A 26026-nucleotide genomic window follows, 5' to 3' on the forward strand; every position below is an offset into this window, starting at 1 on the left:
TCGTTGGAGGGGGGTGGGGTGGGGTGGCACCGACTGTGCCAGGCTCCCTAGCAGGAGGATGTGGCTGGAGCTGAGGGTAGGCAGGGGGGCTTGTGGCTGCATCACCTTCCCCACGGGTCTTGAGTGGTCTTGGAGAGGGGAAACTGAGGCACCGATAACGCAGCCTCTGCGTGTGGTGCAGCTGGAGGACACAGACAAGCCATCGCACCTCCCCCACCCCACATGCTACGGTCTGAGGGTCCATCCTGCCCCATGGGATCCTGGGGACCTGGGCGGGGTGTCTGTGGGTGCTAGTGTCGTTTCCTTCAGCACCTCACTCTGCCCCGTGTCCGTCTGAGCTCTTCACTCCCCACACCCGTGATTTATTTTTCTCTCAATTCCAGCCGCTGGCAGGATGCTCGGGACTGGGGCTGGGCCAGGCTGCGGGGCTCCGCGGGGCCAGACCTCTGCCAGGACCACTGTGCTGCCTGGACCAGGGTCCCCGGAGCTGAAATCCCTGAAGTGGGAACGGCGGGAGCTGGGATCATGAGGAGGGACAGGAACCCCAGAAACCAGGATGTTGGGGGAGAGGATCCCAGGAGCAAGGAAGGGTCTGGGGTCCCCGGCCCCAGCCACTCCCCGTGTGGAGGTGGCCCCGCCGCCGTGGACTCGTTTGGGGTGGGGTGCCCGGCGGAAGGAGGTGCTGCCGCCCGGGACGGGGTGCTGGACCGGAATCCCCGGTGCCGACGGGCTGGGGCGCTGGTGGGGAATGGAACCAGCCGTGCCGGTGGTGCTGTGGTACCGGCCCGCCCTGATTTCGTTTGATTTCGTTTGATTTCTTTAGATTTCGTTGTATCAGAGCGGATGCGCGGGGCCGGGCGGAGGGAAGCGCACCCACCCGCGGGGAAAGCCGGCGGGGTGTGGGAGCGGTTGTGGACCGGGTACAGGTGACCCCCCACCCGAGGAAGGGTGTCCCCCGCCCGCCCGCTCCCGGGGCCACCCTGGGCTGCCCGGGACAGTCGGCTCCTCTAACGAAATCAGCGCTGCCGGGGAACCGGAGAGGGGGACACGTCTTGACTGGGCACCCCCAGGAGGGCCCGGGACGGGGTGGGTGCCCCCAGGACCCCCAGCGCTCTGCGGAGCCCCAGGAGCAGCCTCCGGAGCCCGGGGTGGGTGGACGCCAGTCCACGCGTGTCTCGGCGAGCAGCCCCGGGGCCCGGTCCCGGACCGGCGGGGGTAGCCCCGGGGAGAGCGACACGCACCCATCCGCGGCAAAAATGCCCCGCAGCGCTGCAGAGGGGTGCAGCTGGGGGACCCCACGGGCTGGGCACCCTGTCAGGGCACGGCGCACACGTACAGCCCTGTCTGCAGCCCGTCACACTCCGTCCGTGGCCGCCAACCCGTGCCCGCGCACGGTGCCATCGTGCCCACGCGCGGCTGTTTGGGCCCGTGCTCAGTGGCACCGTGTCCTCCTGCACCCACCCGTGCCCGCGCCCGGGGACACGCCGCAGCCCTGCCCGCGGCTCTGCCCGCGGGAAGTTCCACCCGGGCACGGTGTGCAAGCCCCGCACACCCACGCGTGTAAAGCGTGTGCGCGGGCACGGCGGGGCTGCGCGCACCCACCCGCGGCCGTGCGCGGTGGCACCGTGGCCCTGCGCACCCACCCGCGGCCGTGCGCGGTGGCACCGTGGTCCTGCGCACCCACACCCGTGGCCCTGCGCACCCACACCCGTGGCCCTGGCACCCACCCGCGGCTGTGCGCGGTGGCACCGTGCTCTTGCGCACCCACCCGCGGCCGTGCGCGGTGGCACCGTGGTCCTGCGCACCCACACCCGTGGCCCTGGCACCCACCCGCGGCTGTGCGCGGTGGCACCGTGGTCCTGCGCACCCACCCGCGGCCGTGCGCGGTGGCACCGTGGTCCTGCGCACCCACCCGCGGCCGTGCGCGGTGGCACGGCGGCCGTGCGCGCTCACCCGTTCCAGTGCTCCGCTCCGGTGTGTCCACGCACGTTCACGCGTGTCTGCGCGCCGCCGTGTCGGGTAATTGGATACCTAATTGGCTGTGAAAACAAAACAAACGGGCGAACAGCCAACACCCCTCCCCCCCCCTCCAAACACCCTCTACCCCCCTCCCACAAGAAGGGAGAGGTGCTCGGCCGCGCTGTCCCCACGCGGGGCTGCCCCGTGTCCCCGCAACGGCGGGCAGGGTCACGCCGTGTCACACTCCCCGCGCACACCCCCGCTGTACCCACGCATGTTCCCAGCGCCCGCTCACCGGTTCCCCCAGACCCCCCTCCCCCCGCGTCCGTGGCACGTTTCATTCGTTCCCTTGCGCGTTTATCCCGCGTCCACGCACACTGACCCGGTGTCCTCACACGGCTCCCCGTGTCCTTGCACGTTCGCCCGTGTCCGTGCGCATCTCCCCCGCGTCCCTACACGTCTCCCCCCCTCTCCACCTCCCCCCGCCGTGCCCGTGTGCGGTTCCCCGTGCCGTGCACATCTTCCCCGTATCCATCCACCTTCACCCGCGTCCGCGCACATTTCCCCCGAGTCCCTTGTACGTTTTTCCCCGTGTCCACCCACGTTTTCCCCGTCTCTTTGCATGGTTCCCCCGTATCCACCCGTGTCCACCCGGTGTCCACGCACAGCCCCCCCCCCTCCCCATTTCCCCCGTGTCTCTGCACACTTACCCGTGCCCACCCCCCCCCGCCCCTTCCCCGTGTTTTCACACCCCTTCCCTGTGTCCGCGGATGCCCCGCAAGCGGTTACCGTGCTCCGCCGCGCTGCCCTGGCCTGGGCCCGGCTCTCCGGTCTCCTCCAGCCGCGGCCTCGCTGCTCCGGCACCGGGGCCGGAGGAACACGACAGGCTCGGCCGCGCCCGGGACGCCCTGCGTCCCCGAGCCGGGAGCAGGGCCCCGGGGGTCTTCCCGGAGAAGAACGTTCGTTTGTGGGGTGGGAACGGTAGAGGAGGGTCCCCGCTGTTGTGCTTGGCATGAGCCCGGCGGGCCGGGACTCTCCGGGGCTGGCGGGTGCGGGGAAGCCCCGGCTCCGCTCCCGGGCGACATCCCCGCCCGCAGCCCGGCACCGGGACCCGCAGGCCGCCTGCGTGGGCCGTGGGAGCGGAAAATCGCGATCCCACCGAGCCGAGCCCAGCCCAGCCGTGCGGAACAGGGCGGGCACCGGGCCGGCCCCGCGTTACCTTCATTTCCAGCCGGGCCCGCGGAGCTCTGGGCGGCAGAACGGGGCCCTTCGCCCCGGCGTAAAACGGGAAAATGAAGGAATTTTTCTCTCCCTTTTTTTTTCGGGGGGATGTGGGGGGATGATGTTTGCCCCTTCACCGCACCCCCGGAGCGGAAGCGGGGCGGCGGCTCAGGGAGGGCCCGGCAGCGGTATGGGGAGCGGGTGGAAACGGGGTCGGGCCGGGCTTCCCCGGGCTGAGGTCTGCCCCGCACGGCCCGGGCGGGAGAGAAACAACAGCAGCAACAATAAACACTGAACCCATCGCTAACGGCACTGACAGCGGCGGGAACACAAAGGCACCAACGGTCGTTACCGTATCGTCACGACAAGCAGCATAATTTTGGATTCCTATCGCGACTATGGCGATGTGTCGTGACAAGGCAGGGCAGGCAGAGGCTGCGGCGGCTCCGCTCCACCCTGCGCAGCCCGCGGAGCAGCGCCGAGCCCTTCGGTTCTGCTTCTCGGGAGCGGCGGCGGCGGCGCCGACTCGCACCCGCGTATCTCCTTCCTCCGCTCCCCCGCAAGCTCAGACCCGCCCGCAGCAGATGTATTATTATCAATATTAATTATTATTATTATTATTATTAACTTTAGCATTGGCCGAAACGAGGGAAATAGCAGTAAGAGAGCAGCAGCCGCGGGTGAGGGACGTGGGGCGCGGCGGCGGCTGACCGGGCTCCGGGGACGCTTCTCGCCCGGTTATACCGCGTCCCGAGCTGCCGCCCGGTGCCGAGGCTGGGCGGAGGGAAGATGTTTCGTTAGAATATGTCCCAAAGGGCGGCTGCCCTCGCCTTTCCCCCCTGGAGACTGGCCCGGAGCCCTTCCCCACGCGTGGCCGCCGGGCATCGCCTCTGCGGGGCGGACGGTGGGTTTAGGTCGGGGGTGTTTTCCCTGATTTTCGTTAAAAATCGTTTGCCAATGTCACGACATGAATGAACCAGCCTCCAGCCCGGCCCGGCTGCCGAGGAGAGCGGATCCCGGTTGCCCGGCCTTAGCCCGGCCCGGCCCCGCCGCAGCTCCGGGAGCGCGGAGCCGGTTGCCACTTTTCAGCGTCCACCCGAACCGGGGCTCCATCCCGCCGCCGGGCCCCGCTCGCCCCTCCCGGCCCCACAGAGCCGAGGGTCCGGGACGGGGCCACCGGCCCTCCGCGGAGCCGGTTCGGCCCTTGTTCCGCACCCGCCCGGCCGCGTCCCGGCTCCCCGCTCCGCCCCTGCTCCGCGTTATTCGTTTGCTGCATTTTATTTTCTCCCTCCTTCTCTGCTTTTTTTTTTAATAATATAATTTTTTTCTCTTTTTTATTTTATTTTCTTTTCCCCGCTAAGCTATTTCTATTTGCCCCGCGCTGCTCCGGTTGTTTCGGGGATGGATGGGCACCGGCTGCCGCAGGCACGGACCCTCGGGGCCCACCCCAGCCCAAGGGCAAACCGGAGGCCTTGAACTCCCCGTTCCTCTTGCCTCGGCCGGGATCTCCCTTCGGAGAACCGGGACGAACCAAGACCCCTCCGGGACGGTCCAGCGCCGACCGAGCCCGCCACAGCCCCGCGCTACGGATGCGGCGGAGCCCGGGTGGGTGTCGGGGGGTTCGGAGCCCCGGTGTGTCCTTCGTGAGGTCCCGGTCGCCGGGGATTGAGCTCTCGGGGACGCTGGGCTCTCAGCAATTGGATTAACAGCTAATTTATTTATTTTTAATCCACCGTCATTACAACCGCTTCGATTTGAGGGGATTCGGGGCGAGAAGAAGAGGGGTGCCGCCCGCCCCCGCCCGCTCCACCGGGGTGAGGCATCGCCGCCGCTTTTCTACCGGGTTTTGCAGAGAACGGCGGACACAGAGTCCCCCGAGGCGGGGGAGCTATCCAGGACCCCCGGCCTGGGAAGGCCGCCCGGGACCCCGTCCCTCTCTCGCCCCGGTCCCGGTGAGGGTGTCGGATCCAGAGTCAGCACCGGGGGGATAATGGGGGTCGTCAACTGTACCGAAGCAGGAGTGTTTGTGGGGGTCCCCCGCTTCCTGATACCGGGGAGGCGGTGGGGTAACTCCGATAGCAGCGAAGACCCCCGGACTAGCAGGGTGCGGGGTACCATGGCGAAGAGGGGCTGGCTGGAGAAGAGGGAGCGATAGGACCGGGCCGGGTTATTTCTTTATTTTTCCATCTCGGCGGGCCCTTCTGCGCCGAGGCGGGGTCCCCGCGGGAGAGCCCCCCGAGAAGAAGGCACCCCCGCCGCGGGAACGGGACCCCGAGCCGCCGCCCCCGGCCCTGCCGCCGCGCTGCCCGCACTCCCGGGGCCGGGCAGCGGCCGCCGAGGGGCTCTTTGTTTACCAATCGGTATCACGGACCGGGAGAGCAGGAAATTGCGTCTGTGCCGGGCCGTTAATTTAAAATCGCTCTTTTCCTCCCACCGCCTCCCCCACACGCATCCCGAGCCGCTCCCCGCCGCGGCGGGGGCTCGGCCGCCCGCTCCCGGCTCCGGCGGCGGCCGGGGGATGCGCAGAGAGCGGCGGCGGCGGCGGCGCGGGGGAGGGCCGGGCCGGAGGAATACGGGCCCCGTCTTCTTCCCCGGTCCCACCCCCGCCTGCTTCCTCCGCATCTCCCTCCCCTCGGCCTCCCTTTCCCCCTCCGCTCCCCCTCCCCTAAAATCACATCTCCCCCCCACCCCATCCCTCCTTCTCTCGGTATTGATTTCCCCGCACGCGAATCCCAGCACAGCGCGGCGAGCCCGGGCACCGGCGGCTCCTTCGCCCGCTCCCGCCGCCTCCCCGCCGCTCTCCTCCCCGCCGGGACCGGCGCTCCATGGAAGGGCAGCGGCGGCGGCCGGAGCGCCTGAAGTTTGCCCGGAGCGAGGTGCCGCGGGAGGTGGAGCTGGGGAGGGCACGGAGGGATAGCGGGGTGCCGGGGGGCAGCTCAGCCGCCTGTCAAAGTTTTTAACTCCTTTTTACCCCTCTCCCACCCTCTCGGGACGCCCCGACGGGTCCCGCCGTCCCCCCTCCTCCTCAGCACCCCCCACCCCGGCACCACCCCCGGCCGGTAGAGCAGGGCCGGGGAGGGGGGGGGGGGGGCTGCGTTTTAAATGCCAGCCCCCCGGGTGGGAGAAGGCTGGCTCCGCCGCGGAAAGGCGGAAGGGCGACGGCCCCCGGGCGGTCTCCGGCCATGGGGGTGAGCTGGGGCGCTGAGCCCCGGGGGGGGGTGTTCGCGGGGGGGGGCGGGGGGGGGGAGCCGGGGAGGGGCGGGGAGGGGAAGGGGTCTGGGGAAGGTGGGGGGGGCTCCCCTCCCCCCCGCCTAGTCTTGCCTCCTCTCTCCCTCTCTCTGTCTCTCTCTCCCTCCTGATGTTTGATCCCGCCGCGGCGCCCGCAGGGATGAGCGATGGAGGGGCCGAGCCCGGCGGGAGCCCCGTACTGCTGGCCGAGCCCGCAGCCACCGGGCGGGCCCGGGAGAAGGCGCCGACCCGGGCGGAGCTGGAGAGCGCTCTGCGCGGCGGAGGCGGCGGCAGCGGCTTCAAGGACATCCCGGGAACGTCGGCGGTCAGCCCCGGCTCCTCCAAGGAGTGCGCCCCGGACAGCGAGAGTCCGTCGGGAGCCGGCGAGGCGGACTACTGCCGCCGCATCCTGGTGCGAGGTACGGACAAGGGTCCTCGGGCCCCGCTCTCCGCTTCCCCCACCGGGGCACTTCCCGGCTGCGCTCGCCACCGCCTGCCGGGTCCCCGCTCCGCGCCCCGAGGCCGGGTGGCAGCGGGCTGGGGGAGAAGGATGCTTTATTCCCCCGTCCCCCTTCCCCGGCACCGCTTCCAGCGCATCCCCGACCGCTCCCGGGCGCTGGCCGGCGGCGAGCTCCGTCCTCCCGGCCCCGCCGCCGCGGCTTCCCCCGGCTCCTCTCCGTGCGGCAGGGCACCGGGCCCGGTCCCCCAGCCCGTTCCGCCGTGCGGCTCCCGGGAACGGGGTCGGAAGCGCAGCCGGGTTTGCCGTGCGTGCCCGGCCGGGACGAGCGGGGGTCCGGGGAAGCAGCCGCGGGGTGACGGACCTTCCCGGTCCGGCTGAGCCCCGGCGGGGGGACGCGGAGGCGGCGGGAGAGGGGCGAAAAGGCATCGGCTTCGCTGCTAGAGCGTTGTCGCAGGAGAAAAGCGTCACGGAGCGGCGGCGAGTGAGGGGCTAGTTATTTTTTTCCTATTTATTTTTTTTTTCCGCTTTATTTTCCCCCCTTTATAACAACAACGTCACCCGCCCGGGATGCGGGGACGCGGCGGGCTCGCCCCGGGCTCGGGGCACGGCGGGACCCGGAGCCAGTGTATCCCTCCCCGCTGCCGGCCCGGGGCTCTCCGGGATAAGCCGGGTTGTTACCGAACCCCCAAAGTTCGGGCTGCCTCGGCGGGGGTGCGGCAGGCGGGCAGGGACCGTGCGCTCCCCGGCTCGGGGCTCCCGGGGCGGCAGCGCGGCTCCATCCCGGGCCCTCCCCGGGGCCGCGCTGGTGATGCTCAGCGTGTCGTGTGTGTCTCCCCGCTCCCTTCCTCCGCCGCCCCCAAAACCGGAGCCCCGAGAAGCTCGGCGGCCGCTCGGTGAGCGGGGCCGAGGCCGCCCGGCCTTCGCCCCGGCTGGAGCTCAGCGCCCGGGCAAGGGCGGTGGGGACCGGGGCCGCGGCCCTGGCTCGGCCGTGCCCTCGCTCGTTCGCTCGGCCTTTGCGGGGCCTGAGCCGAGTCCTGCCCGTTCACCGTGAGCGCGGCCTGGCACGGCTCGGTTCGGGCATCCTGGCGCGCCCGGGGCTGCGGAGCGGTTTGGCGGCCGGGTCGCCAACAGCCCCGCTGTCCAGCGAAGCCTCTCTGGCGGTTGTCGCGATAGGCACCTATCGCCGACAGCCCGGCTGTGGCAGCCCGAGCCCTCCCCGGGCACCTCTGCGGGGGAAGCGGGCAGCACTCGGGACCCGGTCCCGGGGTCTCGCCCGATGCGTTCCCCGCTCCTCGGTGGTCGCCGAGGCCGGTCTTGGCTGCCGCAGCCCCGGCGGGGGTCAGGCCGGGGTCAGGCCTCTCCTCCGCCCGGCCTCGGCCCTACCGTGGCTGCCCCGACGGGCCCGGGACTGGCAGCGACGCGGGGGTTGGTACCCTGGCTTGGGGCAGGGTCCCCCCATCTCCCCACCCCGGGGACCCTCGCCCGAGAGCGGCCGGTCTCACCATCTTGCCACAGCCGCCACGGCGCGGACAAAATGGTGGCGGGGAGAAAGGCCGCAAATAAACGGGAACGGCACCGAAACAGAGCGGGGGGACGTGGGGAGGGACAGACCCGGTCTGCGGGGCCACCCACCCGCCGGCTGCCGACCCTCCCCGGCCGGGGTCCCGCTCCTGGGGTAGGGGTCGGTGCCGGGGAAGCGCCTCCGGCTGATGTTTCCGCAAGGTGCGGGGGGGGGGGGGGGGGCCTGTCAATGTGTATTTATTTTATAAATTAGGTATTTTAAAAATATTTTTGAATGCCTCCCCCAGCTCAGGGAGGGGGAGCCGGCTGTGGGTGCCGCACGAACCGCTCCCCCTCCCCTCCTCGTCATCTCGCAGCCGGCCCCGGGCCGCATCACCCCCCGCCCGCCATCTGCGCCCCGTCTTCCCCCTCTGACCAGGGACCGGGAGCGGAGCCGGTGCCGCGGGGCTGCCTCCTTCCCCGGTGCTGCCTCCTTCCCCCGTGCTTTGGGTGGGGACGGGGCTCTCGGGAGTGTCGGGAGCCGGTTGGGAAGCGGCGGGGTCCTTCGTGCCCTGGCCCCCCTGGGAGGCTTGGTGCCCGGTTGTCCGGCCGGGCTCAGCCCGGTGCTGCGGGACGGAGCCTCCGGCCGAAGCGATGGGGCGGCTTTGCCAACGCCGGGCATCCTCGTCCCGTCGAGGCCGCGGTGCTGGCGGGGTCCGTCGGCCACGGGTACAGCCGTGGGGTGGTGGGGGGTGCAGACCGGTCGGTCCTTAGCGGGGATTAACGGGACAAGGAGTCGCCGCCGGTGGGTAGAAGACCCAGGCTGCGCCGGCGCTGGTCCCGCTGCAGCCCCGGGAGCGGCTGGAAAAGGGGGGGGGTGTGCAGATCCCGGGGTGCTCAGCCCCCTCCTGCCCATCACCTTCCAGGGGCTGCCCTGGTGCTGTTCCCTGGGGGGTGAATGTGGGTGCAGGGAGCTCGGGGCAGGAGGAGGGGGGCTGGTGCTGTTTGGGGTGCACTGAGAAGGGCTGCGGAGCCCTGTGCTCCCCAAGCGAGCGTGGGGCGTGCATGCCACCGTGGCCGCAGCAGCCTCTGCGGCAGGGCGGGGGCACATGGGTGTTACCGTGTTTGGGGCTGGCTATGGCTGTGCGCCCCACAAGCGGCCTGGCAGCCATGTCGGTGCAGGACAACACCCCCCACACACACACACACGAGCGTGCACAGGGTGTATTGGCGTGTGCCTGGCTCTGCTGCCTGCCTTGCTGTGCAGGATGCGTCCCTCCGGGCCGCCTGTGCTGTGCTGCGGCGACTATGGGATGTAAAATCCCTGTTTTCCAGCTTGGGGGTTGGCACCCCAAAGCTGCTGCCTGCTCCCTTTTTCTCTCTTGCACCCCCTCGCTCGGGTCTGCCTGTCCCTCCTTGTTGTATTTAGGTGCTGAGGCAGGGAAGATGCCGATCCTCAGCACTAGACCTCTTATTTCAGCCCCCGACCTCATCTGGGACATGGGGCGTAGCCTGGTCCCTGAGAGCTGAACCTGGCACCTCGGTCCCCCTGGGGATGGCAAACCCCGGGGAAGCCGTGGCAGGACCTGGCAGGTGTTGTGGCTCTGGGATCCATCAGTTGATGGGGAAAGGCTCTTTGGAGTGGGTTCCCGATACAGGATGGTGTTGTGCCCTTCTTGGCATGCTGGGGGGAGAGACCCAAAGGCCCCCCAAACCCTACACGGATGGTCTGCAGCATGCAGTAGGGACTGCGACCTGCCTGTGCCGCAGCAGCCGGGGCTGGGGCTCGGGGTTTTTCCTCTGTCCTGCCAAGCTGGCACCACGGGCTGCACCCCTTTCCCCCTGTGCTGTGCTGCTTCACCCCCCCGGCCCCATTCCCCAGCTGCCAGGGGGGGAATAACAATAAATAATACCCGGAATAAGGCTGGCAGCGCCGTACGGAGCGGCGAGGGTGGAGGGGCAGATCCTTGCAGCTGCGGCTGGGAAGCATGAGCGTCTGTTCGCTGCTCCTTGCTGGCAGCCCCGGCTGTTGTTGTGTCGGGGGGCCATAGCGTGGATGCGGGAGTGTGGACGTGGGCTGGGGCATCATCTCCATCTTTCCCTCGCAAAATGATTCCCAGGCTGGTGTCCCGCTCTCCCCAAAGATGCCCTGCCAAAGATCCCTCCAAGACACCTACAATCCCTTCTTTTCCAACAGCCCAGTGCCCGCCTGTGGGACATGGTGTAGAGCAGAGCCCACCGGACCCTCTCCCACCCTGGTCCTCCCTCTGTGGCCCCAGTGCTCCCAGGATGGCACCTCTGCCATGTACCATGGCAGAGCAGTGGGAAAGCGGCTTCAGGAGTGGGGGTCCTTCTTCCAAGTCTGCGCTTGCTCCCTTTCTCCTGCCATCCCCAGCTCCATCATCCCCTCCTGCACTGCTCCTCCTTATTTACCCCCTTCCTACCCCAGCAGTTTTATAATCCTTTCATGCCTGAGTCAGCCAGAAAGAGGAAAACCCAACTTACCTCCAGCCAGGGCTGTGGGGGGACCTGGGGTTCTTCCTAGCACGGAATGAGCGGTCCCGAAACCAGTGTCTGGCACCGGGGCCAGTCATCCAGTGTGGTTTCTGTGACCGTTTTTTAAGCTGCTGGGCAGAAAAGGGGAGCTCTGTGCCTGGGGTTACCCAAACCAGGCTCTTCACATGAAGGGTTTGGGGTCCAGCAGGAACTTGGAGGGCAATTCCCCATTTTCCCAGTGCCACAACTGACACACGGAGCCTGTCGGGGCACATCCCAACCCACAGAGCTGGGACAGATTTCGGGGCCCCTTGGGGCTCCGTGGGTTTTTCTGGGAGAGCTCATCCTTTGTCAGTGGGAAAACCATGGCTCCTTTGGAGGGGCTGTAAGTGGTGTCCCGTGGCGTGGAAGGGGGTAATGTGGGAGCTTCTGTTTCCCCACATCCAGCCATAGGCAGCCATAGCCCCAGCCTTGTAAAATCCACGGCCATGAGCGGCTCGGGGCGTGCAGCACTTCCCAAACTCGCCCTGAGAGCTGACCCAAAGTAGGAGCTTTTCATAAAATACTCTGTCAGTGAGAATAACTTGGGAAAGAAGGGAATTTTCAGAGAGAGAAATTCTCCCCAGTATTCCCAAGGAAGCACCAAAAAAAAAAATATTTTAATTAAAAATAAATTAAGATTTAATTTGAACTCTTCCTCGTGATAAAGCTGTTTTCTGCTTCTGGCTCTTGGGATCTGTTTCGGTGATTAATCGCCCTGTTTTCCTCCAGTGCTTTTTGGTTTGTATTTCCCTCTCCCCCCCAGCCCCAAAACTCATGAAGACTTGTTACCCTGCCATGGAGGTTTATAAACCTGCAGCGGTTGGGGCTGGGGGGGACAACCCAAGTGGGGGCTGTCGCCTCTCTTAGCTGTGGCTTGGGGGATTTTCACCCCCCCCCTGCTGCAGTGAGCCCCCTTGCTCACCCCCCGGGGCGCAGCCAGTATTTCCTGCAGCTTTTCCTCCCCCAGCAATGCCCATTTTTGCACCAGTTCCCCCAGTCCCTTTCTTCACCAGTCTAATTTTTCTCCTCTCTCCGGAGACTTCTTCCTGACGGTCCTTCTCCTTGCTTCCCTCCCAGATGCCAAAGGGACGATCCGGGAGATTGTGCTCCCCAAAGGTCTGGACCTGGACCGACCCAAGCGGACGCGGACGTCCTTCACGGCGGAGCAGCTCTATCGCCTGGAGCTGGAGTTCCAGCGCTGCCAGTACGTGGTGGGCAGGGAGAGGACGGAGCTAGCGCGGCAGCTCAACCTCTCCGAGACCCAGGTAAGGGTTGTGGGGGCTCTTGTACGGTGGGGACGTTCCGGTGGCCTGGCTGCAGGGAGCCCCTTTGGGGACAGGCGTGCTGGCTACCCCGGGGTGGTGAGAGCAAGGAGGGATGCAGGGCAGAACGTGGGGCAGGGGTGGATGCGAGCTGTCCTTGGGAAGGGTGGAACACGGGCTGAGCTGAGCCCGCGGTCCCAAACCTGTGCGGAGGGGCTCAGTGCTTGCCAGGGCAGAGGGGCGCTGGCTGGTGTTTCACTTGGGAACTGGGGCAAAGCGTGTGTTGGGGTGCAGGTGATGGCTCTTGGCCACCCCTTTCCCTTGAGCACAAGGAGCAGTTAATTTAGGGTTCGGGGGGCTGGGGGTAGCCCTGATCAGGATCTGCAGGGACAACACCCCCACCAGGCCTCCACACTGCTCTCCCATGGGCACCATACCCTGAGATGGTCCAGCAAAGCTGTCCTCTGAGCTGCAGCAAGGCCTGGGCACCTCTCCCCTGGTACCCTGGAAGGGATTTTCCCCAGTTCTCCTCCAGTGAGGTTTGTGGGGTGCAGGGGGGGCCCGGTGTAGGCTGGGCAAGCAGAGGTGTGCGAGCTGGCACGTTGCTCAGCCGTCGGTGTGGATGTCGCTGAGGGGGAAGCGCAGCTGCTGGGCTTGGGGTGGTCTTGGCATTGAAGATTTACACAGAAATAGTAAAAATAATAAAACTGCTGAAGGTTGCAGGGGGGAAACTGCAGGAGGGAAATCGGTCGGCCCCGTCTGTCCCCTTCTTGGGCCGGTGAGGCACGCTTGGAGACAGCACCGTGGTTCTGTTGGTTCAGATAGGAAATAACGTTGGTTTTTCCAAGCCCCTTGCAGAACAAGGTGCTTCAGCACACGCTGTGTGGCTGTGGCACGGTCGTGGTTGGGGGAGCAGAGCCTCAGCCTGCAAAAAAACCGTGACTCTTGCCTCTTTTTTGGTGGTGGAACGGGCTATTTTCGTCAAGGGGCGGGTTCCTGTCGGTGGGAGACGTACGTGGTGGCTGGCACGGCTATGCCGTGGCTGGGAGCAAAGCAGCCCGCTGAGCTGGGCACTGTGCAGGGGGTTCCCCCTTCCTGGGGTCCCAGCCGAAGCTCTGGTCCCAGCGTCACCTCCACGGAGTGCGGTGGGACGCGGGTGGGCTTGGTCATGCTGGGGGGAATAGCTTCGTCTCCCCGGCCGAAGGGAAGGGACGGGCAGCCTGTGTGGCCAGTGGGAATGTGGGGCAGGGGGCTGTGCTGTGTGGGGTGCTGGCTGCTGTAGCCCAGGGCTGGGAGGGCGCAGCCTCTCCGTAGGGACCGATACCCGCTTGCTTTGCGCTGCTCTGCTTGGTGCCTCGTCGCTGCCTTCATCGCTCGGTGAGAAAATTCACACCCTGTAGGCCACGGCTGTCTTCTCTCCTCTGTTCTCCCTCCTGCATCCTCTTTTTCCCATCGCTCTCCTTCGTCTCTGTCTTTTTTAATCCCTTTCCGTGCTTTTCACAGCATTTCTTTCCCCGCAGCAAACTCCCAGTCCTACCTTCCTGGCTTCCCTCCGCTGTCTGGCCCTCTGCAGCCACCACCGTGCCCAGGGGTGGCAGTGCCAGGCTCGGTGCCCGGCTTCCCCTGCTCGTTATCAGGGTGCAGGTCAGCTTGGGTCATGGTTTCAGGCTCTCTGCACACTCAGGCATCACCCCCCCCCCACACACACCTCGCTGTTCATGGCCGGGAGGTTCCCTCGCTTGCTGCAAGAGCTGTGTGTCCGCAGGGTTTTACAGGGCCCCATATTTGTGACAATTCAGGGCACTTTTGGGCACTTTCCTCCCAGTATCACCTGGCTACAGGTCCCAGGACTTTCAGGCAACCCATGGTGTAATGGCCCCACTGCGAGTTCTGCTGGTGGATTCCCAACCAGCAGCATCTTGTGGCTCCTTCTTGGTTGATGTTTGCGTTGTGCTGGTGCTTAGGACATGGGGACAGATCCTTTCCCTCCTCTCATCCAATGACACCCAGGTTTCACGATGAAGAAGCCCCCCCATATTGTGTTCCCCCCTCAGCTGCTCCAGACTTTGCTCTGTGCAGGGACCCCTGGGTGCGATGGGTGCCCATCGCATCATCCCACCACAGGAGTGGAGAGCAAAGACGGGGGGCACGAAGGAAGGGGCCGCCTAGGAAGGTTGTTTTGTGCCTGGGAATGTTTGGGGGAGGAAGAATGATTCAGCTCCACTCCTCTGCGAAGAGAGAGTGGTGCAAACAGCGTGATGAGATAGGAAGAGACACGATGTCATCGCAGCTGGAGAGCTGCAGCCAAGCGTCCCCGTAAGTGGGGCCGCTGATCAGGCTGCGCCCCTGAGAAATCCTGCCGGGGAGGGAGAAAGCCAACCCCACAACCCTCTTTTAGGCTCTTATTTTACTTTCCTGGCGCCTGATCCTGCTTGCTGGTAGGCTTGGAGGCAGGAGGCTGTTGTTGCGCCTCGCGGGAGGGGACGGACGGCTCGCCTCCATGTTGGGGATCTTCTTCCTTTCTTATCTCTGGCAGGAGGGTGGGGGGGCTGATGCAGGGGAGAGGGGGGCTTAGCAGCCCCTCCGTGCTGGGGTGAGGCTCAGAGCCCCTCGTGTCAATGTGGAGCAGTGGTGGTGCCTGTCAATGAGCCTGTCATCCCCTCTGCCTGCAGAGCTGCCTGCCAGCATCTCGCCGGGCTCCTGGCTGCCTTGCCACCCCTCTGGAGCCAGCCCCACACCTTGGATGGATGGAGGGTGATGCTGGGGAGAGTTTTGGAGCCACCCACACTCAAGTGAGAATGAGGAAGCTTCCAGGGTGCTCCAGCCCAGGGAATTCACCTCCTCCCTCCCAAGAGCCATGTCCCGGTTCTGCCTCACCGGGAGCTGCTCGGACTCCAGCCCAATGCCCTCTGTGCTTTTGCTTAATCAAGTTTAATTAGCCAGTAGAATATTTACGTTAATTTGCCAAGCAGCGGCCTGAAGATGTGGATCTGCATCCCAAGTGAGATCCTGCATCCCTGGGGTGCAGAGAGCTGCGGAGGGACTGCCCAAGCCCACCCTGGCACGACCCACCCAGAACCTGTCCCCGTGCTCCGAGCAGGCAGTAGCCCATATGTCCGTGCATCGGGCTTTCTCCAGGCAACCCATCCCCACGGCATTACAGGAAAAGTGCCCCTTCTTACTGTCATTAAGGGATAGAAAATGCAAGGCAGAGGGGAGGCTGCGAGGCAGAAGGACCCTGGGGGGACGGTGGAGGGAGGATAATTCCCACAAATCCCCCGGCTCGAGGAGAGGCGGGATGGGCTGGCCGAGGGGATTTGCCCAGGCCAGGAGGCTTTGCTTTCTGGGGCAGGAGTTCAATGCCAGGCTCAGGTTCAAGTGACCCTGAGTATTCGTTGGCTCTTCCTGCCCTCATTAGAGTGAGGGTTGGAGGAGGAGCGGTGGCATTGCGTCAAACAAGGGTCCCTTTGGAGACCTGGGCACCCAGGAGGTCAGAACAGGGCTGGTTGGATCAGGTGTTCTCCACATGACTCCCAGCTCCAAGCCCTGTCCCTCTGCTGAGGGGGTAGCACATCCCTTCCCAACAGCAGGAGCAGTGGGCGACAGGGATGTCCTCAGTCGCGGAGGGTTTTCGGGACCGCGATCCCCCCTGACGTGGAGTAAAACACGTGAGAAAGCAGCTGAGCCAGGGAGAGGGTGGGGAGGTCTATTTATAGCCTGGCAATTAAGATGATGCCGTTAAAAATTAATCACACCTAGAGTCATTAACAACTATCGGTCCCCACAGCGAGAGAACAATGAAACTGGGGTCGGTGCCAGCACAAGTTGTCTTCTCCTGGAGAGAAGTGCAGGAAAGCTGTGGTCTGCAGAGGGGGAGAATCACCCAGAGCTTCGGGTGGGGCTTCCCCAAGGCCCATGGGGCAGGTAGGACGTAATGCTGCTCTGCTTGCTGTGGAGAGGCTCTGTGAGTCTGCAGAGCTCTGTTGGCAACCCCTCTTCTACACCATGCAGAAATATGTGTCGTGGCCAAGTGTGTTCTTCTCTGAGGAGATAGCTGGCCATCTACCCATCCGTGCATCATCCACCCATCCATCCATCTGCTCGTTGATCCATCCATCCATCCATCCATCCATCCATCCATCCATCCAGTGCATAACAGAAGTGTCTCCAACATGGTCACGGTTTGCCTTGCCTCCACCCAGCTGCTTTTGTCACATTGCTGCTCCTTGCCGTGGGTGCTTACTCTTCCAGTTCTCCCTGTGGGGAAGCTGCAGCCTTGCTGGTGCCGTGTTGTGGCTTACGGTCCCCCCTCATGATCCATCCCACTTCCTGGGGTGCTGCTCCCACCCTCAGTGCTTGGTGCTTCTGTCCTGACTCCCGGGTCACATCTGGATGCTTGAAGGCATCTGGCTTCCACTGACCTAGAAGTTCCCTGGGGTCACCCTGGGAGAAACCAGCCACCTCCAGTACCTCCTGGGTCCCCGTGTCACAACACGCTCCTGGAGTAAACCTGCTCACGTGGATGAGCTAATCCCATCCCCTCCTCGCGACAGGGGCACGTGGTGGGGTTTACCCTGGGGCCAGCAAGTGCCCGGGCTGCTGGCAGGCAACCTGTGTTATAACTGGGTTATAACCACCCCCCAGCTTCCTCCACGGTGCACCTTATGGGTGGTTTGATTCCAAAGCTTGGCAGGAGGGTGGGGGAGAGGGTTGAGTGATGAATGACGGCTTTTTTGGGGGTTGGGATTGGTCATTTGTAAGGAGAGGAAAGGTGTGGGGGGAACATGACACGGGGACCCTCTTCTGCAGGACAGCGTTTCCCATGATAAGTCAGATAACCCAGATATCTGGGTAGGGCTGCGGGTCCGGGGGCTCCGCTAGCACGAGGCCAAAACACTACTGGAAGGAAATTACCAGTGGAGTAATTAATTGAAATTGTTACCAGGAAGCCTTTCGGATGGAAAGCGCCTGCACAGTGAAACCAAAACCCAACGATTTTGGGGTGTCTGGGATTGAAAAGTTCAGGTGGAAGCGCCATGCCAGGGCTGGGTGTTTGCCCAAGCCATCTCCGTGGCTCCCTCAGCGTACCCTCAGGGGGCTTCCTGACCCCGGTGGTTTCCAGTGGAGACCCTTCTCCCCTCCTATGCAGGCGGGAGCTGGTGTGGTCGGCCCCACATGTGTCTGCTCTGGGATGTGGCGGGGGCTTGGGGCTGCACGGGACACGTCCGTCCCCACGCAGTGCCGGTTCCGCGTCCCCGCCACGGCGGCGGAGAGGCAGATGGGTTGTGCGGCTGCCGCGCTGTTATGAAACCTCTGGCTGAGGCAGCTTTGGGCAGCAAGCCCGCTGGCTTACGCAACGCTGGGGGTCCGAGCCTCCGCCTGCCCCCACATCAATGGTTCTGTGAGCCCACGGTCCCACTGGGGATGGAGGGAGGAGGAGGAGGAAGGAAGGGTGGCCGGGGTGTGTGTGGAGATGGCGGTGCAAGAGGCTGGGTCCCACCTTCCCCCGTATGGCGTCGGGCATCAGCTGATGGCGGCGGGGAGCTAATCCTGGTGAGGAAAATGGCCTCGTCCGGCAGCTATGAATAGGTCGGATGGCCGGCGTGCCGGAGGTGCGCACGGCGCGGGGCGCATGACGGCGGCGGGGTCAGCCGCAGGGCAGGGCTGCCAAATAATAAACACCCCTAAGAAACCCCCCCCCAGCCCTGCCCGTGTGGGTGCAGGGGTGCGGGGTGATGCTCATGTGTCTTGGCGTTTGGCTGCCGCGCGCGGGGAGGCCGAGGGGGTCGGTTGTTTTCAGGGGGTGGTTGGGGACGCTGGTGGAACGGGAGCAGGGTCTGATGTGCGGGGTGGGCAGGGACGGGGGGCTTTGGGCTGGTGCTGAGTGATGGTGATGGGCTCCCTCCCTCCTTCCCCATGCCTTCCCATCGCTGTAGCACACCGGGAGCTCGGCGTGATGGTGGGGGAGGGTCTATCAGCATTCACCGGTTGGAAGTCAGGCGGTGTTGCGGCTCGGGGGGTAGTGGGTGGGGGATGAGGATCGGCGCAGCCGATGGAGAAGGGGCTGGCGGCGGTGAAGCCGGGGCTCCAGCACTCCCTGAGTTTGTGGGGCAGGACGCTGGGCACTCAACTCCTCGGGCGCTTGATCCCGGTGCTGCCATGGAACGCCACGCTGGCGGCACGGAGCACCCCACAGGTGCCGTACGCTGCCACCATGCCGTGGCATGGGGCTGTACGCCCCGGCTGTGCCGCCTGCCAGCGAGACGCCATGTCCATGCTGCCTGTGTCCGTCCCCTTCCCTGAGCTCTGCCCACGTCGCTGCCTTCCCCCTTGCCCCCTGTGTGGGAATTGGGGTGCTCAGCAAGCCCTGCTCGCCCCGTGCGGGTTTTGGGGGGGTATCTGGGTACTCTCTGGCACGTGTGAGCACACGCCTGCACGCGGTTGGTTGCTCGGCGTTTGCACACCAGGCAAGGGCTCGGACCCCTCGGCGCAGGATGGGGTGCGCTGGCGGTGGCTGTCCGCATGGCCCTCCTGTGACTTGGCAGGCGGACAGACAGACAGACGGTGCCTTCACATGACGCCCCCATGGCGGAGCCCCAAGAAGTCCGGATGCTTGGTGACATTTTGAGCGGCTTTCCCTTGGTGAGGGAAGCAGGGGACGCCCAAGCTGGCGGTTGTCCTGCCTTCCTCCCCGGCGGTGGCACCCCGAGGCACGCAGGGAGGAACGGGGACAGGCCAGGGGGTCTGGGGGACTTCTGGGCCCCCTTCCCAGGGGCTGAGTCCTTCCTCACTGTGGGCAAAGCCAGCGTGTGGAGAGGTCTGGGGGTGCGTGTCCGTGAGGAAGCGGATGTGAAACTTAAAGCAAAATAATGTTTAAGTAAGATCATCAAATAGAACGAAATAAAAATGGAGCAGGAGAGGGCAAAATGAAACCAATTGGGATAAACCGGGAGGGAATGGAACGGAATAAAGCTAAAACAAAAATGAAAAATGAAAATAAAATAGTAAAGATGTAAAATAAAATTAAAGTAAAATTAAAGTATGACAAAATAATATTTTAAAAGGAAAATAAAATAAATTAAAAAATTAAAATTAAAGTGAAATAAAGGGAAATAAAGTAAAATAGAGTAAAAATAAATTAAAACAAAACAAAATAAAAATAAAATAAAATGAAATGAAATGAAATAAAATAAAATAAAATAAAATAAAATAAAATAAAATAAAATAAAATAAAATAAAATAAAATAAAATAAAATAAAATAAAATAAAATAAGATAAAATAAACCAGCCCAGTCCCAGATAGCCTCAGGACCCGGTGGCAGGGCTGGGGGTCTCGGGCAGCTCTCCCCAGGCTCTCGAGGGCTCCTGTTTCCGAGCCGGCCGGTGTCCCCATGGACGCTGGCTGCAGTGGAAGCTGCTTGGGAGCAGAGGGAATCGGAGCCGGGCTTCCCCATGGGCGACCCGCGCCGCCGCTGCACTGCCCCCGCCTTTCCTCTTGCAGGGCTCCGTGTCTGGGCAGTGGTAGGACCCTATGGGCCGGGGTAGGTGGGTTTTGGGGGGGGAATCAGGGAGTAAGGAATATCTCTCTCCTCTCCATCCCAGCTCCCGAGCCGCTGCCCGCTCCCCCCCAGAGAGCTTCTGCCTGCGGTCTGGGGGTCGCTGCCCGCGGTTTCTTTTTGCCGCGCTCCCCGTGAAGGGGAATGTGATGGGAGTCACGTAGCCGGTGACGATGAACTTGCAACCCCAGGTCCTCGGGGGGTCCAGCCCCGCTCCCGCCCTGCTGGGTGACAGCAGGGAGAGGGGGAGAGGGTCTGTGGGGTACCACAGGGAGGGCGACCCGCTGCCTTTCACACCGCGCGCTGGGAAGCATCTCCTGAAAGGGTTTCAGCAGATCCCAACCTTCCAAAACTGCTTTTCCACGTGAGGTGTGGTTGGGGCTTCCTACCCGTGGTCGTCGGGAGTTGGGACACCACATCCAGCCCCCCTGCCAGCGAGAAGAGGGTTGGCCTGGCTCCAGGGAGTCGGTGGCTTCAGCTTCTGGTGTGGTGGAAAGGAAATCTTGTGTGGGGGGCAGGAAAAGAGTGTTTGGGACCTGCAGCCATGGTTAGTGGGGGGTGGTGGTGGTTGTGGTTGCGTGTTGAGGACTGTTGGGGGGTGTTGTGAAGGCCTGGGGGGGGACTCTGCCAGCCTGGGACAGACTGGATAGACCTTGTTCCAGCACTGGGGCTGTCCCCTTTCTGCTGGTGGTTACTGTGGTTTGCACCTATAGAACCGTGGGGACGTGGTGGCACTCACAGAACTCAGGGGAGACAGGGATCCATCATCCTCAGTGCGCCAATGCTGCAGTAGAATGGTTCCTGTCTGTAAATGGCACGTTCCCATGCAGGGCTGGGCTGAAACCAGAGGAGCAAGAGGCACCAGAGTTCCATCCAGTCAGTGTCAGAGGTGGGACCATGCCCATGTCCCAGCTGGGTACCTTCGGACCTTGTCTTGCCCTACAACGTGGCAGGCTTAGTCCTGGCTAAGTCTTCTAGGAAGGAGGATGTGGTTTTAGCCAGGGGTTAGAGGCCTCTCCTCCAGGACGAGCACGTTGCTGCGTCAGCATCGAGCCGTCCCATCTCGGCCAGGGCTCAACACATCCCTGGTGTTAGCAGAGGGGTGGGGGTGGGATGCACGATGGTGTCGCTGTGTCTGCGACCCCAAACCTGTGAGTCAACGTGGACAGATGCAGTGAGAGCTACAGGTCCCTCCCTGGTGAGCACACATGTGGCTCTCCCAGTGCTTGGGTGGAGATCTCTGCCCTGAATTTCAGATGGAAACACCCAGCCTGGGACAGAACAGCTTTTCCCACCGCAGGACCTGGAGAAGCCGTACGCTTCCAAGCTCAAGTGGCCTCAAAAAGCCCCTCCCCCAGCTTGTAGGATTTTCCTCCTCACTCCAGTTGAGCCAGGAGCTGCCTCTTGGGAAAACCTCCTGCGCTAACCGGACAGCTCGGTGTGATGGCGAGCGCGCTGCGGGTATATTGGTGTCTGTCCACCTAGTCCTGGGCAGGGTGGGGAGCCACGGGCAACTCCTGGGGCAACTCTGGGGCAAGGGGGTCTTCTCCCCCCTTCCTGTGGGCTCCCCAGCCGGCTGTCCTGGCTGTCTCCAGAGTGCCACATCCGTGACCCAGGAGAGCTGGGGGTGGGGGTGGCTGCTTTCCTCCTGCAGCCCGTGGTTGGGTTGGTACCTGAGCTATTAAACATCAGAGACGGGGGCCACATCACCTCCTCTGTAGAGATGTGCCCAGTGGGGACGTGCCAGTCTGCTCCTCCCTGCCTTGCCTCCACTCCCAGCTGGGAAGGGTGTCACTGCCACACTCCAGCTCACCAGGTCGGCCAAGCTCATGGAAGAGTTGGGCAATGCCCTCACTGCAGTGGCTGATGGGGACTCGGGGTGAGACCAGAGCAGGAGCTGACTTGAGAACTTGCAGGAGGAGAACCCATGACAGAGGGGAGATGGAGGATGCTGCTGCAAGACGAAGGATGGAGGCCGGAGGGAAATGACTCACGGACATGTCAGGGACTGTGTCTGGCTGAGCTTATTTACGTCTCCGGTGATGGGAACTCTGGGCTTGATCATAATGGAGGGTGAAAAGGACACGGATCTACTAATTAATGACAAGCCGTATATGAGCTTTAGCCACGAAGGCGAATGTGATCCTGCTTCTCTGAGATGTCAGCGACGCAGATGGGGACGGGCTCGCGTCACTCTACGAGGCGTGAGGGGTCCGTGGTTGGCGTAGCACACCCAGCTTGGGTGGTGGTGTCCAAGGGCAATGGCACAGAGAGGGGCTGAGAGGCAGGTCGGGATGGGTGGACCTCCTGCCAGAGCATCCCACCTGAAAGCAGCCAGGGCTGAAGGTTTGTCTCTGTAGCGTTAGTGGTCAGCGCTGAGAGCATCAGCCAGCCCTGGAAAGGAGGAGCGAGAGCCTGGGATGCTCCAGATGGGAAGAGGCTTGGTGCTGGAGGGGTCACCCAGCAGCACTGGCCAGGAGGGACTCTGTGGGTCCTCTTCTCCCCAACGACCATGTTGCCACCAGCTGAGCCCCACGTTGGGACGTTCAAGATGGGTGTTGCCTCCGCCCTGTGTCCCTCCTGTCCTTTGGTGTTTCCCCTCGTGTCCCCGGTGGGGTGGGGCTGGCTCTGGCTCTCAGCACCCGAGTGGAGAAGTCACTGGGAGGGTGTAAAATGGTCCCCGTCCCTGCCCTGGGTTTCCAGCGGCGTATGGAGCGCTCGCCACAGGGATGTACCCAGGTGACCATGGTACATCCCAGCTTCCCATGGGGGTTTGGTGCAGAGTGGGACCCTGCTGTGCCTGCTTCGTCCGTCTGTCTGTCCGTAGGACGCTGTGATGTCTCTGCTGTGCGGTGATGGGGCTGTGCTCCGCTCAGGAGCTGCCCCAAAGTCAGTAGGAGCAGTGGCCGATGGACTGACACCCTGCCCCGGCTTCGCTGCTTCACTGGGATGGCAGAGTGGGTGTAAGGAAGAGATTTTTCTACTGAGAGGGTGGGGAGGCCCTGGCACAGGCTGCCCAGAGCAGCTGTGGCTGCCCCTGGGTCCCTGGCAGGATTCAAGGCCAGGCTGGATGGGGCTTTGGGCACCCTAGTGTAGCAGAAGGTGTCCATGGGGGTGCCTCTGAGGGCTGTGATGCAGAGACCTTTGCAGGGGCTACCGTGCCTCAGGTTCCCTTCACACTGAAACCCGTGTGCAGCCCGTCTGCAGTCAGTCTCTCAGACCCATCAGCATCTCAGCATACCTGGAGGGCGATGCACGCAACCCAGGAGGGTGCAGATGCCAGCAAGAGGGGCAGGTAGATGCCAGCAGGGTTTGGGTAGGGTGTGAGGCTCTGCAGCACCCTGCTTCAGGCTCAGGGGTGGATGTGGTCCTGGGGATGAGCTCTGATCCATCCCTCAATCTCAGCACAAGCAGCTCCCGGGCACTCAGGGTACATCCTTAGGAACACAGTCATGCTGCTGGGGGGGGTTGAGCTTTCACTCCCCCAGAGCTGCCCGGCTGGAGGATGCTTTGGAGCAGAGTGTGGTGGGGCTGTGTGTTCCTGCAGGGATTTAGGCTGGCCTTTCGTTAGGATGTCAGTAATGAGGCAACATTGTGGGGCCAAGGAAGACCCCGAGGGGGGGTCTCTGTCCTTCCCAGAATTTGGCAGCTCTAGGAGGTGCCCACCAGAAAAGCTGGTGGGCTGCTAATTCTGTGCCTGGTTTCCATACCCTGGGATGGGGGTACACAGCCCTGCCCAACCCCACGCAGGGGGACCAACAGGGAGGGGGTGGCAGCCCTGGGGATCTGGTTGGGACGTGACATGGGTCCAGCCATCACAGTGAAAATGAGGGGCCTGGGGTCCGAGGCATGTGTGGGCAGGGAACATCCCCAAGAGCTTCCACATGGGATGATGTGGGGAAGGACGTGGGTTGGCCGTGGCGTGCGGTGCCAGGAGGTTTCAGCTGTGGGTCCTGGTGTCCCCCCCATCGCCTGGCAGCACCTGCCACCGCTCCTTCCCAAGCATTCCCCAGCTTTGCCTGGCCATCGTCTCCACTGTCTGTCCCCAGAAAGGGGCCGTGGGCGGGGGTGGGGGGGGGATCAGACATCCCCCACGCTCCATTAGCTCTGTACTGTGGGTCTATTGTGCCGGGGGGACGCGCGGGGGTCGTGTCAGCAGGCGACTGCCCTGCCCCAGGGAGCTTCCGATGACCCGGATGGGTTGGAGACCCGCTGGCCCCGGAGCAGATGGGGACAGAGCCGGTGCCGCTTTAGTCCCGGGGTCCTGACCAGCACCCCACTTGTCCCCTCCCACCCGCCACGCTCTAATGCGAGTGTCTTCCCATCCGTCTCCTTCCCTCACCTCCATCTCCATCCGTCCGTCTGTCCCTCCACCCTCTCTCTGTCTCTCTCTCTGCCTCTCCTACCCCTCTGCTCTGCCAGGGAGGGACACACAGGGGGGGTGGCTGCCCTCCCAGGGGAGAGGTTAGGGGGTGCGGGGGCAGCCGCAGAGTGATGGGAGCTGCGGGATGGGGACCAGGGACCGCATCCCACCGGGCGAGCCAGCGGCACTGGGGGTCCCACGGGGCATCAGCCTGGCCCACTCCTGACGCTGGAAGGGGGGTCTGTGCCCAGAGACCTCCAGCTACCAAGGCCATCCTGTCCCCTATGTGTTCCCCTGCACTACAGCCATGCCAGGGAGCTTCCAGCCCACCCCTTGTCCCAGCCTGGTGAGGGAAGGGTCCGCAGGTGGGCACACGAACTTGGGCTCGATGACGGTCCCAGAGGAGAGCCCAGTACAGCCCGTAGCTCAGCTCCCCAGGGGAGGGCCAGCACAGTGGCCAGGGGGCTTAGCCCCAGGCTCCCAGCTCTGGGCTCCTACCCTAGGGTTGTACCCTGTGCTCCCATCCCCAGGCTTGCATCTCTGGAGCTCCTATCCCAGAGTTTCCATCCCAGGGGCCATCCATGCCTGGGGCCCCTGTCCTGGGATTACCGTCCCTGGGCCCTCATCCCAGAGCTCCCATCCTGGGGCTTCTGTCCCTGGGCTCTCACCCTGTGACTCCCATATCAGGGCTCCCATCCCCAGGCTTCCATGCCGGAGTTCCCATCCTCAGGCTGCCATCCCAAAGCTCCTGTCCCAGGGCTCCCGTCCCGGGGCTGTAGTTCTGCTCCCTCCTGCCCCCATGCAGAACTTCCCACTCCCCTGGGAGCGGCAGGCGGGAGCAGCTTCCCCGCAGTCCCTGCGGCGGGGGGATGGATCTCGCTTGGGCGTTTATGTTAATACGTCTCTCTCTCGTATCTCTCACTCTCTCCTGGTTCTCGCCTCTCTTTCCCCGGCCCCCCCGCGCTCTCTTTCCGTCCGTGCCTTTCTGTCCCCCCTGCCCCCTTCTCCCCCATCCCCTCCTCCCCTTTCCTCCCCCCCCCCCCAACCCTCCCCCAGGTCAAGGTCTGGTTCCAGAACCGCCGCACCAAGCAGAAGAAGGACCAGAGCAGGGACTCTGAGAAACGCTCCACCGCCACCTCCGAGTCCTTTGCCACCTGCAACATCCTCCGGCTGCTGGAGCAAGGCCGGCTCCTCTCCGTCCCGGCCCCCCCCAGCCTCCTTTCTCCCACCTCCAACCCTATGGGCAGTCCTACGGGCAACGGATCCAGCTTGGCCACCCCGGGAACCACCTCCCCCGGCATCAGCGGTGGGAGCAGCCCCCCGGGACCCGGAGCCTTCAGCCTGCAGGTCCCTACTCTTGCCTCCTCATCCTCCTCCTCCTCTTCCTCGCCCAGGCTGCCGGCCGCCCCGCTGTGTTTTGGGGGGCCGCTCCTGGGCAGCCTGCACGACCTCCCGGGCACTTACGGACTGGGCACTTCTGCTTTTGAGCCTTACACACGGCTGGAAAGGAAAGACAATTCTATACCCAGCAAGAAACCGAGCCCTTAAATCGAAATGAGTGTCAAAAGGTCTCCCCCCCCTACCCTCCCATCCCCCAACCCCCACCCCCCCCCACCACCCGCCCCACGCTCCACACTGGGGTTCCATTCGGCTAGTGGGGTGCAGCAGAGTGCCAGACACCCACCCGGCTGTGTGTGTGAGGGTGCACGCCTGGCCCTGCCCCTGATGCACCCAGACAGCTGTGGATGACCCCCCTGTAACCCCTCACCCTGGGGCTGGCGTGGAACCCTGTCACGCCTTGGGAGGGGTCCCTGCGTGTCCCGTGTCACCAACACCGCTGGATCTGCCAGGGCCAGGTTCCCCCTCCAGGGTTTGGAAGATGATGCTGTGGTCTGTGCTGGGCGAGCAGAAGCTCCCTGGGGGGATTGGGGGTGTATTG

The 26026-nt window shown here is 64.0% G+C and overlaps 1 protein-coding gene across 1 annotated transcript; it reads left to right on the plus strand.

Moving 5' to 3' along the window:
- Nucleotides 1-6538: 6538 nt before the first annotated feature.
- Nucleotides 6539-25635, plus strand: VAX2 (ventral anterior homeobox 2; the record flags this gene model as incomplete). Its single annotated transcript, XM_084263000.1, has 3 exons — nucleotides 6539-6827; nucleotides 11984-12171; nucleotides 25144-25635. The coding sequence occupies 3 exons, from the start codon at nucleotides 6539-6541 to the stop codon at nucleotides 25633-25635; spliced, it is 969 nt and encodes a 322-aa protein (XP_084119126.1).
- Between the last annotated feature and the right edge of the window lie 391 nt (nucleotides 25636-26026).

This window comes from Gallinula chloropus (genome assembly GCF_964237585.1).
Source record: "Gallinula chloropus genome assembly, chromosome: 4".
NCBI lineage: Eukaryota > Metazoa > Chordata > Aves > Gruiformes > Rallidae > Gallinula > Gallinula chloropus.